The sequence below is a fragment of the Podarcis erhardii genome (assembly GCF_964252035.2).
Source record: "Podarcis erhardii genome assembly, chromosome: 12".
In the NCBI taxonomy this organism is placed as follows: Eukaryota; Metazoa; Chordata; class Lepidosauria; order Squamata; family Lacertidae; genus Podarcis; species Podarcis erhardii.
This window is the reverse complement of record NC_138513.1, coordinates 46,760,379-46,778,481: the sequence shown is the minus strand read 5'-3', so window position 1 is coordinate 46,778,481 and position 18,103 is coordinate 46,760,379. Positions and strand designations below refer to the sequence as shown.

The 18,103-nt window shown below is 40.3% G+C and overlaps 1 protein-coding gene across 2 annotated transcripts in view; it reads right to left on the bottom strand.

Moving 5' to 3' along the window:
* The window catches only part of SEPTIN7 (septin 7), a 36,960-nt gene extending 19,163 nt beyond the window's left edge, over positions 1-17,797 (bottom strand). For both annotated transcript variants that reach the window (XM_081834834.1, XM_081834835.1), the window contains exons 1-5: positions 17,684-17,797; positions 8,899-9,005; positions 5,137-5,237; positions 3,436-3,570; positions 1,237-1,354 (exon numbers count right to left, since the gene is read on the bottom strand). In XM_081834834.1, coding sequence (XP_081690960.1) covers positions 1,237-1,354; positions 3,436-3,570; positions 5,137-5,237; positions 8,899-9,005; positions 17,684-17,693 — 471 coding nt within the window. In that variant the 5' untranslated portion in view covers positions 17,694-17,797. The remainder of the gene's footprint in view (positions 1-1,236; positions 1,355-3,435; positions 3,571-5,136; positions 5,238-8,898; positions 9,006-17,683) is intronic.
* Between the last annotated feature and the right edge of the window lie 306 nt (positions 17,798-18,103).

Here is an 18,103-nt window from a genome sequence, read left to right as displayed (position 1 = left end):
GCCACCCACATCCCTTGTGAATTGTTTATTATCTGTGTTAGCCAAATGCATTTCATAGGATTTGGAAGCTTTCTACAAGAGCTGAAATATGCTCTCACTCTACGGTAGTAAGCCACCATACCATATTTCTGCACGCTGCCTTCTCATTTTTATTCTTTTTATAATCTTTTTATTTATTTTTCATGGTACAGAAGAAACATTTTGAAAACACAACTGCTACAACAACAAACAACTGGTCCCAATACAATTACAGACTTTTGCCATGCCATGTAATAAAGTTTCACTTGATTACTCTAAAATATCATGCTACAATTTCCCATGAGCATTGGGTGGATTCCTGCCAGTCGGAACAGTTCATGTATTCAACAAGCATGTTTAACCTGGAGGTAGACTGTATGAATTGTGTATTGCTTTGTAACGATTTGTTGGGTCTCTGGACCGTAATAAAGATTGTTGTTGTTGTTGTTGTTATTGTTTGTTGGGTCTCTGGACCGTAATAAAGATTGTTCTTGTTGTTACGTATTCAACAAACATTTGCCATACATTATGAATACCCTGCCATCTCTTGCAAGATGCATTACTTTTGGTTTTACAGCAGGCACCCTTGCTGTATTCTCCTTAGGGCTTGAAATAAGTTGCAAGCTGGATTTGAGGGCGGAGAGAATTATGTTTTCTGTCAGTGAAGGAGATTTGACTTAACTATGCTTAAGGTCTCCAACCTGCCTTAAAGGTAGTTACAATCTGGCACACAGAAACCACAAGTAAGTGCAATGTATCATTTTCAAACCACAATTACATTCCAAGCGCACCACTACCTTTTAAATGTAAACTTTACAGCAGTGATTAAATATTACTGTGTAACAAAAACAAAAAACATACTGACAAATCCCTAAAACCCTGCACAAGCCTGGCAAAAAACCAAACATGTTTTAGATTGAGAATGTCAAATTTATTCTACCTGCTAATTAAGAACATTCGCTTTTAACAAAAATGGAAAGAACTATCATTTTCATTGTTCAGATCAGTGAACACATTTCCCTTGTCAGGAGCTGTATTCATGGTTTTTTTTTACTTCTGGGAAAAAGTTAGCTTACCACTTCCAAAATACATATCTTGCTGAAATGCTAGACATCACTTTGAGGATTAAATTCTTAAATCACACTGTTAAACATAGTATGTACACCCACCCCTATTTAATATTAGTTCAGTTTTTTCATAGTAAAAGTCTCTTTTCACCTGTTTTTTAAACTGCTGACATTCTTCAGGTGTAAGTGTGTCTGCTTTGGCAATAAGTGGAATGATATTCACTTTTTCATGCAGGCGCTTCATAAACTCGATATCCAAAGGCTTGAGTCTTTAAAAAAAAGTATTGTGATTCAGCAAAATATGTCTGTCAGCTAAGAAAGTCCCTTCTGAACACCCACACTGCAAAAATTTGTATAACCATATATACACAACAAAAGTAATGAATTATCAGAATTTCATTTTCCTATTTAATAGCTGCAATAATATGTGTCACAGAGGAGTAAGCCAAGCATTTTTTCAAGCATTACACCTGCAAACTTATCAGAGTTTTAACATTGAAAACTAGCTTTGAATATAGAGCATTATATAATACTGATACTACATTTCTGACTTGGATGTTTCCTGTGTCACCTAACTGATTAAGTAGTAACATGGGACTGAGTACAATTCACAATCCCAGTAGTAAGGTCAGGAAAACTGACCCCGTCCCCATCAAGTCAATTTGGATAAAGGAAGCAAAGCTTGTTCAAATTCTGAGACTGATGCAAATTTCTAAGGAGGTGTGTACTATTCAGAAGGGAAGTCCCCATTTAACTGGAGAAATAATACAACATAATTCAAAGAGGAATCAAAAGAATCTATAAAAATGCCAAAACAAGGAAGTAATTTTCTTTATTAAATCTAACCACATCATCAGCATAAGGTTAAGAAAGCAGATTAATTTTAGACAGTTATTTTATATTATGCAGTTCATTAAGCCTTTATTTAGTAACCTTTTTAGTAAGCATCTATTACCGTATTTTTCGCCCTATAGGACGCACCGTCCCATAAGGCGCACCTATAGTTTTTTTGGGGGGAAATAAAGGGGAAAAAATTATTTCCCCCCCAGGCACGGGGCTGGGGCGGGGGAGGCCCGAGCTTCCCCCGACCCCAGCCCCCAAACAGGCAGCTCTCTGCAAGCTGTGGGAGCCCATCGCTGGCTCCCACTGCTTGCGGAGAGGTCCGTGAAGCCTGGACGCGCTGAGCTCAGCGTGCGCAGGCTTCGGCATGCAGGCGACTCTCCGCAAGCAGCGGGAGTGCTCCTGTTGCTTGCAGAGAGGTCCGCGAAGCCTGGAAAGCGAGAGGGGTCAGTGCGCACCGACCCCTCTCGCTCTCCAGGCTTCAGTGAAAGCCTGCATTCGCCCCATAGCACGCACACACATTTCCCCTTCATTTTTGGAGGGGAAAAAGTGCGTCCTATAGGGCGAAAAATACGGTAAATAAAAATTAATAGGCTTCAAAAAAGGTAGCTTTCAGTGAGCCACTTGCCTTCTATCATCCAGCTCTTGCCTTTTTGAGGCTGATGCTGCAAGCCTCACTGTCCCTCTTATCTGGCTCTATCTAGTATGGGGACTGGATGAAAGAAACTGAATGAAGCTGAATCCACATGGAGCTGAGAAACGAAGGCTGGCAGGCACTATGGCCTAGGAATGTGTTCAAGAACCAGTGACCTAGGTCAGCTCCATGCCAGCAACTTTATCCAGGATCACAGTATATTTTAGATTTTGTATCAGAAGCTATTACTTTAAGCTGCAAGTGCTAAAATTAAAAACTACAATGATTTGAGCATTTGGTGTTAACAATACCAAGGCAAACAAGGAAAGCTGAACCTAGTGCTATTCCGATGGCCCCTTGAACAACCATTACATCTGTGCTGAAAAAAATAATGCAACCCTTATAGCAAGCCTGGTGCCTTCCAGATGTTGTTGGACGACAACTCCCATCTAATGGGTGTAGGAGTTTAGCATCATCTGGAAGGTATAAGGATGGCTCCTATAAGACGTCTTGCTTTAAAGATAATAGCATGCCAATGATGCTGTAAAAAGGACCCCTAAATAACAAAACAGTGTAGACTGTTGAATGGGATATTAGAAATCGCCAAGTTAAACATGAGAGAACCCCTAACAAATTCAATGGCTTTAATTTTGGTAAAATTGATGCTAAGTTGTTCCAGATGTTAGCTAGCACATCAATCTGCTTTTTCTGAGATAATATAACCATATTATCTGCATACAGGATGATCCTGACCCTTCTATTTCCTACAGCAGGTAGGCATGCATCCAGTATCCTAAGCAATCTAGCCAGATCATTAACATAGAGGCTGATACTGAATGACTGAAAAACACATCCCAAGCTACATTTCCTACTGACCCGTGTCCTGATGGAGCAATGAAGTATAAACAACACTGCACCCTGTTGTCTGGCATCTGACGTCTGTTCACACGTGATTCTGCATTAAGATAGTCTTCAAACTTGCTGTCAATGTAGTCAATAACCGGCTGCCAGCTAGAATATGCAAATACACATTTTTAAGAACCATCATTGACTTGTAACATCAGTAGCATCACAGCAAATTGTTTGGCTTAATATTAACTAACCTGTATATTAATTAACCTGTTGATGATATACTGATCACAAACATAACTGATTCTTTTAATTTTAATACAGTGGTACCTTGGGTTAAGTACTTAATTTGTTCTGGAGGTCTGTTCTTAACCTGAAACTGTTCTTAACCTGAAGCACCACTTTAGCTAATGGGGCCTCCTGCTGCCGCTGCGCCGCCGGTACATGATTTCTGTTCTCATTCTGAAGCAAAGTTCTTAACCCAAGGAAATATTTCTGGGTTAGCGGAGTCTATAACCTGAAGTGTATGTAACCTGAGGTACCACTGTACTTCACATTAAGGTGTTTGCATTCACCTGGTTTGTACTTATTTTCAGTAAATAGGAAGTGTTATTATAACAGCCATATGATTTTCCAGTTGGGTGGTTTACCACAGGCAACTCTCAGGTTATGCAGGGTAGCATTCCAGGGATAGTGCAAAAAGCCAAAATAACGTTTAGTCAAAACACTCCCTCTCTCTGCACCTCCAGACGCTCTCCCAAGGTGAGTGCAATAGTGATTAGAATTGCCAAAGTTCTTTTCCTTGGGCACCTGACCCATTTTTTACCTTCCTTTTTTTTTTTTTAAATGGCCATGTGCGTAAAGCAAAATGCATACATGTTAAATATGCTTAAGCTGCAAATCAACTGTAGCAACTTGCTACAGTTTACTCCCATGTAAATGGCTAACTTCACGACTCCAACCACATGTAGAGCAGAAGTCCTACTGAAATTAATAAGGCTTACTCCCAAGTAGAATTAGAAATGCAGCCTAAGTGCCTAAGGAGACGTGTACTCCCTGTGCCCTCTATATTCTATGTTTTCTCCTTCTGCCACCATCTCATGTGTTGTCTTTCCCCTCTCCTTCTTACAGTTGCTACTGCTAGAATACAGAGCGGTTCTTACAGCAGCAGAAGACCATTTTCTCTCATTTCCACCAGGCTTTAAGGTAGGGCTGGGGGAAACCTATGGTCCTACAGGTGTTGTTGGATTGCAAGTCTCAACATTCCCAACCATTAGCCATTCTAATTGGGCTTGAGGGGAGTGAGGAGTACAACACTATTGGGCACAGGCTCCCACCTTGCTTTAAAGAGGAGAGCTTGCACAGTATTTCTCTGGCTACAAATATAGGGCCAGCTGCTGCAATAGAAGAAAAGCAACCAGCAGTGGCAAGAGAGCCAGGCAGGAGAAGAGGTGGCTGCAACAAGAAGCCAGTGGTGCAAATGAGCACATCTGCCTTCAGGTTATTGACAAGGCTCTGGGGTAATTCATAAAAAATAATTAAAGTTAGCTATCTGCAGTTACTAGTCCTGATGCACAACATATGGCAGCAGAGTGAGAGTTTACTGTTTATGATAGTATTTAAAGAAGAATAGTTAAAGTAACCAAGGGCGTGTTCCTAACCATTTGTAATGAAATTATTGGTCTTCTAAATTAATAGCCACCACTCCTAATATTAGAATATGCTTACCAATTGCTATTATCCACAGCATCACCAAATCCAGGCGTGTCAACTATTGTTAGTAGCAGCTGAACGCCACCTTCTTTAATTAGAACTTTAGACTGTTCAACCTAAAAATTAAAAAAGAATTAAAAAATAGATATATGAAAAAAATCATATTTTAAACATATGAAAATGGTACTTCTTTTAAGTAAAAAACTGATGAATGAGACCACCTTCCAAGTATACTACATTCCTATTAACTTATTCTAAATAAATATTAAAGCTCAGAGTTTGTTTTTATTTCTGTTAACTGGAAAGCATTTTTATGGAGCTCCTGCTGGGAGGGAGGGAGAGCAAATTCAGTTTATGGAACTGCCTCAGATCCATTTTCCTGAGATTCCCAGTTTTTATTTTTAAAAGGGAGCAAGATATGTTTTGTGAAGGTATGCTTGAAACTGTATGGACCAATCATGTCTGCCGAGAGGAATGGACTGAGCGTAAAAATGTTCTGGGCCCACAGCCAGCAGGGGGCCTCGATTCTGAGCTCAAAGTCCCCTTATGGAAGGAGATATAAAATGGCTGCATATCTTCACAATGGACACGTGAGATAGGTTCAGGTGACTGGCCCAAGGAAGGAATGTGAAATTGCACATCTTCAGAGCATCTTTGTTGCTGGTGTTTATCAAAGATTGCCTAACTGGTTTAGTTGTGTTTTGCTGTAAAATATAAAGAGTGGAATGAAAGGGGGGGGGGGAATGCTTGCTTTCCTGGATCTGTGTGGTCTTATTTCTATTGTCTCATCACCTCCTTTTGCCTCTGAATGCTATATTACATTTATACAGGTACAAGTGTTCATTTTTAACATTTTTAATTTTAAAATGGGTCCTCAAGTTGCCCAAATGCAGCACTAATGTTTTTACTCTAAGTTGGGTTCTTTGCTCAGGAGTCAGTAAAGATGCAGAAAGTTACATTGCCAGCAGCCTGCTCCTGTACTTAAAAGAAGAAGCACCAATCAGTCTTGCTCAGGGCAGAGACAGACAGATTTCAGCATTCTGGGGGTAACCAGAGGAGGAGTGGAGGCACCAGAGCTGGTGTCTGATGACACTGGTAAAGAGTGTGCCTGCTACTACTTCTAACAGGCTGCAGTGCTCGGCTACTTAGGGGACAGTAGCCTAAGAGAACCTCCTGCTCTTCACACTGAGGGTATCAGATACATCCTCCTTAGGGATGTCAACGTCCAGCAGCAGGCTGAGCTCCCTGCTCCCCTCTTCTCCCAAAAGGAAAGACCCCTGACAGTGCCTATTGTCTTTTCAAATAGCTTCCCAACAGTTGGAGCATGCTTCCTCCTCCCACCACCATGAGCAGAACAGAATAGCCTGACCAAGCGTGAACCAGTCCGACCACTCATGCTTCTGCTACTGTCAGCACCTCTGATGCCACCACGGCTGCTATGAAGATGCCTCGTTCTCTGTGCTGTGTAATGTGTGTTGCTGCACTGGCTCTGTGCGTGTGTGCAATGCTTGGTGTACTCACACGAGAATTACACAATACACACATACCCAAAAGAAGTAGCCACTAAGGCACAGATAACAGAACACAGACATGACTGGAGAAAGAGGATGAAACACTAAGATAAAGCACAGGAAGTACACATTTTCTTATTTTAAAAATTACAATATGAAGGATGAAACCGATTCATTGGGAAGGCACCCAAACAAACTGACCAAGCCCTTTCAAATCTTCTCTTTAAAGAACTAACAAAAGAGTAAAGCCAGTGGGTGTGTGGGGAGAATAATGGTTTTAAGACTTCACCATATCTCCCCTCAAGTGACTGGAGAGTGTGAAGTTTTCTGCCCATGAACTGAAAAGCAAGAGCTGTCTCAAGAAGCTCCCCACACTGTTTTATCCCTGGATTGGAAGGAAAGCTTGTCAATGGGCGAAGCCCAACTTCCCTCCTACAGAATTTACAGAGATTTCTCTATTCATTTCTATAAGATCAATTAAATGATTTCAAAATTAGAAATTGTGCTTCTGAAATATTAGTCATTATCCTAAACACAATATCCAATTTAATGTTCAAACTGGAATTCATCACCATTTCATTCCTCATAGTAAGTTTATTTTTTCTTCTTTACTAATTTTAAGGAATGTGTGTATCCATACATGGTCAAATTCTCAGAAAACAGCCTCAACTGGAAAGAATCCAGAAAACAGCTGTAAACTAGTGTCAATCTCTTTTAAGAGCTCAAATGAATCCTATCTAGTTTTAGAAGTATTCTCAAAGGGTTCAGGGAAAATAAATTAGCTCCAATCCTGGAATGTAAAACTTTCCTTAGCAATTCCATTCCAAATGGCTATTTTCCCATGCACCGCACTTAAGCAGGTCACACAGATCAAGTTCATGTTAACAATATTATGCCAGACTGTGGAATATTAAAGCTCTCTTGCTTGATCACCCATTTCCTAAAGGATGACACGTTCTCTGGTGACCCCCCCCCTTTCAAAAATAAGTTTCAAGTGTCTTTTTCATAGGATATGAATAGGTTCATGTTCAGTTCCCTGCTATGAAGTCAGTACTAAACACATCCAGGAATTTGAAGTCTTAAAACCCAGAGGAAAGCAAAAACCAATTTACAGTGAAGAATAAAGGCTTATTTTTTATGTAAGTTGCATCAGCTTAAAAAAATACTTCATGCAGTTTCAAATGTACTTCAAAATGTTTCTCTTCTTAAATTTAATATCTACTTATTGCCTGGGAATTAATGAAGCAGCAACAGAAAGAATCGGGACTTGTTTTCTTTCAAAAGCAAGCATGATCGACATACAGCCTTTCCAATGTTTAGACTTACCAGCTTTTTCAAATACACATAACAATATGTTGCATCCCCCATTCTCCCCCATCCCCATTATAAAATATTATAAAATATTTCATAGCAGCATCAAGGGTAATGCAAATGAGGAAAGACTAAATAGAATGTATAGTTGATAGAATAACTGTCAAGTGTTGAAAAGTAAACAGAATTTTCCAAATATCTGCAGAAGTACCTCCTTCCCTTGAGCCAATAAGGATATTACAATCTGCAGGAGACAATCTTCTTCTTGTCCCCCAAACTGTGAACCCCCCAACTATCATTTTTATTGCCAATTTTAATGTAAATTTTATATTATTCATAAACCACTTATGTGGTATACAGATTACATTAAAGAAATGAAAATTGAAGACATTTTAAAAGCACAATTTCCTATCAGCTAACAACACAATTCTGGCAACATCTATTCAGAAGACAGTTCTACTGAATTCAATGGGTGTTACTCACAGGTAAGCAGCATTAGGATTGCAGTCTAAGCCACCAGTAATCACAAATGATTGATTAATGTAGTCAGAAGGTACTCTTCAGATATGCTGAACAATTACTTCACAGCTAAGATGCAATTGCAGTAATATATATGCATATACATTTTCATTTATACGCGAGAGATCAACATGCTACTAGTAGCCTCCATTTGCTGACCAACATATACAGTGGTACCTCAGTTTTCAAACGTCTCCGTTGATGAACATTTTGGTTTTCGAACGCTGTAAACCTGGAAGTAATAATGCTTCAGTTTTCAAACATGCCTTGGAAGTTGAACATGCCACGCGGCTTCTGCTGGGTGCAAGATCCTGAGGCCTAGCTGAGTTTTCGGTTTTCGATCATTTCAGAACTCAAACTGTCTTCCAGAACGGATTATGTTCAAAAACGGAGGTACCACTGTATTAGAATAAAAATACTTTTTTTCTATGCAAACCTGCACAGTCTTTTTAATTCTATGTGAAGGTCCTGGATACTCTGGAGAATACAGGTCTGTCAGGAATAACGAGTTGATTAGTGTTGATTTCCCCAATCCAGATTCACCTATTTAAGAAAAAAAGTTAATATTAATGCAATTAGAATAATCATGTAGTTAGAATTATCACATAAATGCTTACTGACTGGCCTATAAACAGCTCACAGAAAATAAATTTGAATGCAGTGGAAAACAGTTGAAGGCAACATCCAGCTTGATGTAGCCGAGAGGGAAACATTGTGTTAACATTTAAAAACAAAACAACCAATAAGACTATAACAACCTTTCCAAACACGAGACATTTCTGTACTAAAAAGGGTTTATTGCAGCTAGCTCATACATTACAGTGCATCCCTAACCATATATGCTCAAAAGTCCTATTGAATTCAATGGGTCTTACTCCCAGATAAGTGGGATTGGGACTGCAGCCTTATTGTTTCTATATAAACAGAGGTCCTCTAGTTTTGAGGCCCATGTTTATTTCCTCTTAGCCAGTTGCAATATCCAATTCCACGATGATGATACTGATAATGATGTGGCAACAAAATAAAAAAATTCCTTCCAGTAGCACCTTAAAGACCAACTGAGTTAGTTCTAGGTATGAGCTTTCGTGTGCATGCACACTTCTTCAGATACACAGTGTGTATCTGAAGAAGTGTGCATGCACACGAAAGCTCATACCTAGAACTAACTCAGTTGGTCTTTAACGTGCTACTGGAAGGAATTTTTTTATTTTGTTTTGACCATGGCAGACCAACACGGCTACCTATCTGATGTGGCAACAGACTTTCCTGCTCACTTTCCCTTTGTTTATAATGCAGAATCCCTACTGGCTCTGATTAGCAGTGATAATTTGTCCCTCCCACCCCCCAAGCAATTTGCCCAGCTTCCTGCATGTTTACAATAGTAAATTTTATGAACTACCTCAGCCTCTCAAGCTAGGGCAGTTGCTATAGCATCTATGGCGCATGCCTTTGTGAATAACTGATGTACTCTTGCTTCTCTCTCATCTTTTGAAGCAAGGGGAAGGGAAATTTTTGAATTTTATCTTTAACAAGATCCATGCGTTCCAGACGTCATCTGAAAATCAAATTCCAGATCCCCCTAGTCTTAAAATTCCAATCAACAGGAAGAGGATGACTCGCCTTGTAAATAAGTCAATAAAAGTTCCCAGCATGCAAAAATGTTTTTACTAGTTAGCGGCTGTCAGAAGGAGGACTAAAAGCCCCATCCCTCCTGCAGCATACTTTTCTCAACTTGGGACACAGCAGGGACAGGGATGGAGCCTCTGTCTCCCTTCCTCTAGCTGCCCCTCTCATATGCATGCAATTCTTTCTTGCCTATTGTTACCAAGCTATAACCAACAGACGGCATTTTTCTAGCTTGATTTTGACGTTGAAGGGTGATTACAGGGAGGTTACAGCTGGGGAAGGGAGAACATATTTGGTGCCCACAATATTTTTCCGGTTTATTAATATGTCTGTGGGCTCAAAAATCAGGTGGCTCCTGATTTAAATACACAGTAGAAGCGTAGCAGAACCAGTATTTTGTGTGCCAGTAAGAACAAAGCCTCAAGGTTAGGAACAATATATCTCTTCTCTAAAATATGTTGCATTTCTAATAAAAAGTGTGAGTGTGTGCAAACTCTAAGCCTGCTTACTGGGCCACTGGAATGGGGTAGTCCTTTGCATTCAGCACTCCTAGCAAAGAAGCAGGTCATACTGATTGAGATGGAGATATACTGCCAGGTGTTAGCATATTAAGTAAAGAAAGAAGTCATATTAAGTCAGAAAGAAACAATGCATCTTGTTGAGAGGTGTAGGCCTCCTGCCCTAGATTCTTTTAAGTCATTAGAAGTTGGGGCAAACAGCAATCTGCACTGACCTGAAGAAGCCACTAACTTGACATTTGGACTGGCCAATTTCTCTACAAGTCATCCTTTTGTGGCTTTGATCACAGAGGTAGCGGTTTTCAGATATAAAACTTAAAGGCTCAGATGAATCATTGGAGAGAAGTTAAAGTCACAGGCCCATGGAGCCTCAACTGCTTTGGCAACCAGGTTACCTACCATGCACAGTTTGCTAGGCTATAAAAGTACCCCTGACTGTTAGGTCCAGTCGCGGACGACTCTAGGATTGCAGTGTTCATCACGTTCTAAAGGCCGAGGGAGCCGGCATCCATAGACAGCTTCCGGGTCATGTGGCCAGCATGACTAAGCTGCTTCTGGTGAACCAGAGCAGCACATGGAAATGCTGTTCACCTTCCCACCGGAGCGGTACCTATTTATCTACTTGCACTTGAACTGCTAGGTGGGCAGGAGCTGGGATCAAACAACGGGAGCTCACCCCTTCGCGGGGATTCGAACCGCCAACCTTCTGATCGGCTCTGTGGTTTAGACCACAGTGCCACCCGCATCCCTTGCTAGGCTATAGTAAGGGAATGAAAACAAAAACAACATTCTTTTTGGAATCTGAGTTAGATATGCACCAGTCAGCACTATTTATGTAGCAATTCTACAAACATCTTTTTGGCTTTCCTACGTACTGCGAGCTGCCTAAATCTGCTGAGTCAGCAGAAAGCCTTGTTTGAGAAAGTAAAGTTTCAAGTTATCCAATGCAAGCTTCATATAAAAAGTTTACTAATATTCTAGGCATCATACCTTAAACTAGCAACATTAAGGCCAGCTACTGTCATTTAAATTCATGTTTACTTGCCTACTGGATGCAGTCCGATTGCTTAGGATATGATTGTATATACGTAGCCAAAAGATCAGTGTCAAAGCCTGAAACACTTTTCCAGCTGTAAAGATACCCCATTCCCTGTCCCTTCAAGCAACCTATTCATGAATGCCTTCACTAATTTCAAGTATGATCCAGGTTATTCCCAGAATTTTTTTCATCTGGGGAAAGCTATGATTTTTTCAGTAGTCTCTTCTGCTGCTGCTCACTGGAACTGTTCTACTAAACTGGTTAGACAGGTTGATTTGATTTTCTACAACTCATGTAGAATAGCAACCATACCTTAACAGTGTGTCTGCACCTAAAAAAATACCTTTTTAAGCTACAAGTGCAAATCCTCAAAAGCAGTTCACACTTGTAATTTGTTGGCCAGTGTAAACACAGTTGCTGCTATATAAAAATTTGATGTAGGTTTTAAGTGTTATATATACACTGGTTAACACAGTTTGTTTTTAGATTGGTAAATTTCTTTAATTATGGAGCAAGATGACTTGCACTGCAATTACAGAATTACTCTTTGAACAAACCTATGCTTTTGTGGACACTATATAATTTCCCACTGCCTGTTAGAGAAAAAATGTACACTTGTATTAGATTAGCCACCTTTTTAAAAGAAGATCTTAAGAATTAATAAGAATTTGGATTTAAACTTACTAGAAAGCAAATCATATGAAGTTAGACTTACAATATATAGCTGAAAGAGTGCAGCTGTATTTGAGACAGTACAGGCAGTGATCATTTCACACAGTGGTGCCATTCCCAGCCCCCGCACATTGGTAGAACATGTATAAGCACATTCTGCCCCACATTCTGCCTTATTCCGAGTCCAAAAGATCCACATGTCAATTGGACACACCTAAAATGGTTGCTCCCTGTATTTCAGTGAGTTCTATCAAGCTAGATTTCAGCTCTGCTTTTGGGTGTCTACTGTATGACTGGACCGTTTGCAGTCACAAAATCCGAAATTTTGCACAAGTTATAGTACTGAACTGTTTATCACATTTGCTGCATATGCTTTATATAACATACAACTGGTTAACAGTACTAGCACGTGAGGACAGGAGCGAGGCCTCGTCACTGTATAACACCTTTGTTCAGACATCAGGACTGGTTGCCACGTTAAAATTGTTAGTATTAGCAAATAAAACCCTTAACAACTTGGGACCAGTTTACCTACAAGATCACCCTACCCCACATACCAACTCAACTGTTTCCACATTCGTAAGAATTAAATTGTGAAATTGTGGCAGCACCTGCACCTTGGAACTCCCTGCCTCTTGAGATCAAGAAAGCACCTTCACTGTACTCTCCAGTACCTGCTAAAAACATTCTTGTTTAGACAAACCTACCCAGATGCTTAGAAAGTTGAGGCAATTTTAATTTGTTTTAGTATTTTAACTTTTGTATGTTTTAAAGTAGGACTGTGAATGTTTCTCAATTTTATTGTTTTATCTTTTTGTAAACCGCTTTGAGTGTTTTTTTTTTTTACAATCAAGTGGTGTATATATTTTAATGAAATAAATAAGAGCCAAGCATCTAATTTCTCTCCATTGCATTTGGTAAAGTGATGAATGTTTTGTTTGTTTCTTAAAACAAGAATAGCAATTCAATTGACTGCCAGTTACAACAATGAAACATAACTATCTCACAGTTTTAGAATGAGGGAACACTTGCACACCACAAGGAAACCATTAACTTAGCTGAAATAGGTTTACTTCAGAAAATTGTCATTCCCCATGAATCTCAAGTTTTATTAATGACTTTAATGTTGCTATACAACCGTCCCACAGATTTGTCCTCCCATCATGTATAATTCCAGCTACTCCACTAGAAAACCTGCACCATTCTTCCTCGCAGCAAACCCTGAAGAAGGGATGGGGTAGAAAGGAGCAGAACAGGGCATAATCCTGCAGACTTCCACAAACAAGAGAATCACAGGAACATGTGAAAAGTGAAAGCTCACTAAATTATCACCATCTAAGAAACGCGAGTGGCGCAGTGGGTTAAAACACAGAGCCTAGGACTTGCCGATCAGAAGGTCGGCAGTTCGGTGAGCTCCCGTTGCTCGGTCCCTGCTCCTGCCAACCTAGCAGTTCGAATGCACGTCAAAGTGCAAGTAGATAAATAGGTATCACTCCAGCAGGAAGGAAAATGGCGTTTCCATGTGCTGCTCTGGTTTGCCAGAAGCGGCTTAGTCATGCTGGCCACATGACCTGGAAGCTGTATGCTGGCTCCCTTGGCCAATAAAGCGAGATGAGCGCCGCAACCCCAGAGTCGGCCACAACTGAATGGTCAGGGGTCCCTTTACCTTTACCTAAGAAACTGTCTAATAATAAGTAGGAAGCACTCAAGGACATTCCCACAAATAACGTATTGCTTGGACAAGTTTCATTTCTATATGAACAATAGTATGAAATACTGTGATTTTTCTTTTAAGGCAGAGGCACAATAACCACCTGTCTGAGGCAATTTTAACATCCTGACATCTCTAAAGAAAACACTATTTTAAAAAATCTAATTACAGGGGAATAGCCACTTATACTGGGGTTCCATTCCGAACCATTGTGAATGTCACCAGGATGCACGGGAGTGGGGATTCCCCCGTTCCACCCCATTCGGGGGTTCCTACCCACTTTCAGAGACAAAAATGGCACATGTGCACATTTGTGTGTGAGTGAGGAGTTGCCTATATTCCCCAATGGTTTTCAATAGCCAGGTTGGGAACTAGTTCTGCTTGCATTCATTTGCAAGTCTCCATTCCTCGAGTTTGAGTGACAATATCAGCTTAAATCAATTCAAAGTAGACAAGACAGACCCATATATCACACTGAAAACTTCTAACTACAGAGGTTTAAACAAGAGCAGGAGTTTTTTGGGGGGGGGGGGAGGCAATTTCACACATCATTGTGAGGTGAGTAACCAAAAGGCAGAGAGATCCCAGACTCAGCAAGTCATGCATTACATGGGGAATGTGGCTCTGCATGGCACTTTGCATAAGTAGAGGCAGCAAATTATTTACTAATATATTATGCCTACATCTTCTCATCAGACAGCTCCCAAGAAACACCATCATTCATCTACCGACATCAGTTCCATTCTCTTATCAGTAACTTCCAGTGCATTCCTCTAGGTCAGCTAAAAAAACCCAACCCCACTAGAACAAAGCAAGAGCATTTCCTAAGATATACTGGGATGATGGGTAGTGAGAACAGTTATCCCTACAAATCCAGTGTTCCCAGTAATGGGTGTTCCAATTCAGCCAAGTGTTTGAGAAAGTGAGGGCAGGAAACAAGAGGAATATAATCCATTTGAATCAGGATCCAATTCTTCCTTGGAATATCTGAAACAATGCAAGAAGTGCTCATCCCAAAACTGATAACCACAGCATTAAACTTTTAAAAATGTACACTATTAGATAAGCTTATGTCACAACGTACTATGTGCATAAGAGAGCCTAAACTGCTCAATAAAAAAGTGATGCCAAAGAAATAATTTAGCTAAGGCGCCAAACAATGTATGGAACTGACCAGCTCTGATGTTTAAAATCAATGTTAAAAAGCCACCAATGTTATATATTTCAAATAACTGGAAGTACATTTATTAACAAACTGAAGAATGCAGTTCGACAACTACATAGAGTGATAATATGCAGCTTTTCTAGATAAAAACATCTGAACAAGTTATTTGGCTCCACTACAGTTCTTTTGCACACAGACATTTTAGCTGACCTTTGCCTCCATCACAATCCTTTCTCTGCTCTAGTTTGAGAAATTGAAATGCAGGAAGTTCACACCCCTAACCAGAAAAGCCTGAAGTAAGTGATCCAAGTAAAACTACTCCAGCTTCTGAATGAATATAAATTAACAATTTTAACAGAAACTAAATGCAGCCATCTAGGCAACTATTAATGAGCACAGGACAACTGCCACAGATGAAGAAATTCTTGGCAAACCTACAATCAACATTTCATGCATCTTTTATGCATGGACAACAGCCAGTCAGATCAGGGAACTTATTCACAAACAGAAGAAAAGTGGATTTAAAGTAGTTCTAACACCAAACTCTTGTAACTGAAATTCATAGCAAGATTATGTGCAATGAAAGGTTGCAATTTTGCCATTTATTCACCACTTTGGAAAAACGGGGTTGTCCATTTCAATGCCCTGATGAAAAGCACTTGAGCAAGTCCTCCATGATGTTTGCTCATGAAACAACATTCAGCCATGTCATTTTGAGGTTTTAATACCCTCTACAGCATTGAATGCCTGCTGTCAGGTAGTAAGTGACAGCCTACACCACCCATAAAAATTGTAATACTGTATACTTGAAGTGAATACAGAGACATTATTGGCCTGGTTCACATGTCCTGCTAAGCCAAATTATGGCCTAGTATATGGGTGGGGAACCTGTGGTCAGCAAATCGCCAGTGGGTCCACTTCAGCCCACAAGGCCGTTTCCCCCAAACCACATTCAGCTGCCCATCAAGAACAGGATTGTGCAGCCAAGGCAACAGGATTTAATCCCCACCCATCAAAAGTGAAATTAGAAGCAGCCCTGCACTTCTCTTTCAAATGAGTGAGTGGGTAACGCCTCGTCTCAAGCACCCACTCTGTTTAAAAGAGAAGTGCAGATCTGCTTTAAAGAGTGCTTTTGCAAAAGGCTTTAATATAATAGCCCCCATGCTCCTGTTTCAGCCTCCAGAGACTCTAAGGGTGTGGGGGCTGCTTTAAATACCTCTGCAAACAGCAAAAGGCTTTGAAGCTAGTTGTCAGGTATGTGGAAACCCCACATAAGCAATTTTGAGAGGTGGGTGGGGCTGCCCACCTCTCAATCACGTTACAATGGTGTAGTTGCCAATACATGGGCAGGGCATTTGGAGCTGAAAAGATTCTCGTAGCTTAGTGGTGCTACACAAGCATGTGGGTTCCCAGAGAGGAGCTTCCAACCACTTGGTTCCTTCTTTGTTCTTTCTGCTGCCACCCCATGCTGAGCTAAGCCAACCTTTATCCAAACCCAGCCTTGTGGTTAAGCTCTCTCTAGATTTGCCACAAACTGGTTTGGCTTAGTGTGACACATGAACCAAGCCAGAATGAAACAATGTTTTCCCTTCCTTTGCATGCTCTGATAGCTTCCAGATTGGATTACTGCAATGTGCTCTATGTTGGGGTACCCTTGAAGACAACTTGGAAGCCAGATTATTTCCCAGGGTCCCTCTAATATCTCATAGAACCCCTGGTTTAAAACAACTGCACTGCTTGCCACATCATTTTCAGGCCCGATTGAAGTGTTCATGTTGGTGTTTAAACCCCTAAACAACTCAGGCTCCAAATATCTGAAAGACCACCTCCTTCCCTTCAGAACCTCTTGAAAACTGGGACCAGCAGGGGACTTCTTCTTGGTAGTTCCTCCACCCTCAGAGGCTTGGAAGCGGCCTGAGAGAGGGCATTCTTAGTGGCAGCCACTAAGCTGTGGAACTCCCTCACCACAGAGCACCTGGCACCTTCATTGTACAGCTTCCACAGAATGCTAAAGATGTACCTCTTTACCCAGGCCTTTGATATTTGAGGTGTAAATTTACAGAACCCATCTTAATTTTATGATCGTAAGTTGTTGCAAGCTCTTTTTAATATTATGTTTTAATGAGACCTTAGGGTTAAGAGCGGGCAATAAACAAACAAACAAACAAACATTATAAAGATTCAAGTAAATGTCTGCTCAAAGCTTTTCAACTCAAATTCTCCCTTCCGCAAAAATCTAAACCTTGAGATCATCACAACCTGAATGCCTCGTGCCACTTGCTAAGAGCAGGGCAAGCATTTTCAAACCTTGCAATACACACTGTAACCACATTTAAACTTTCTTTCTTTGCGTACTCAAAGCAATGACCGTCCGAAGTGGAATTTAAAATATGACACAGGCAATTTGTTAATATGCAAATCAACTTATTATCTATTATTTTTTAATAAAGAAGGCAGTCACCATTTGACACATACTAAAGTACAACTTACCTACAACCATGAGCGTGAATTCAAAGCCTCTCTTCACTGACTTTCTATAAACTTGATTGGGGAGATTTGCAAACCCCACATATCCTTCAAGGTTCTTCTGTTGCTAAGATAAAAAATATATAAAATCATATTATCGTCTAGGACAATTATAATTTCATACTGATTATGGACAACTGTAGTAGTGCTTATTCTACACATTAGTTACAAAAAGATAGTGCCTTCCCAGCACCTCAACTTGTATACACCCCCTCCCTACTCCTTGTAAATATTTTTAGTCAATCACATAATTTTTGAAAATCTGAATACACAATGCAAAGGCATTCAGGACTCAGGACACTTCTGTTCATGGCATGAACATACTGACTGACCCCAGAAGCAAACAGCAATGACTTGGAAGGTAATTCCCTGCTGGGAATGCAT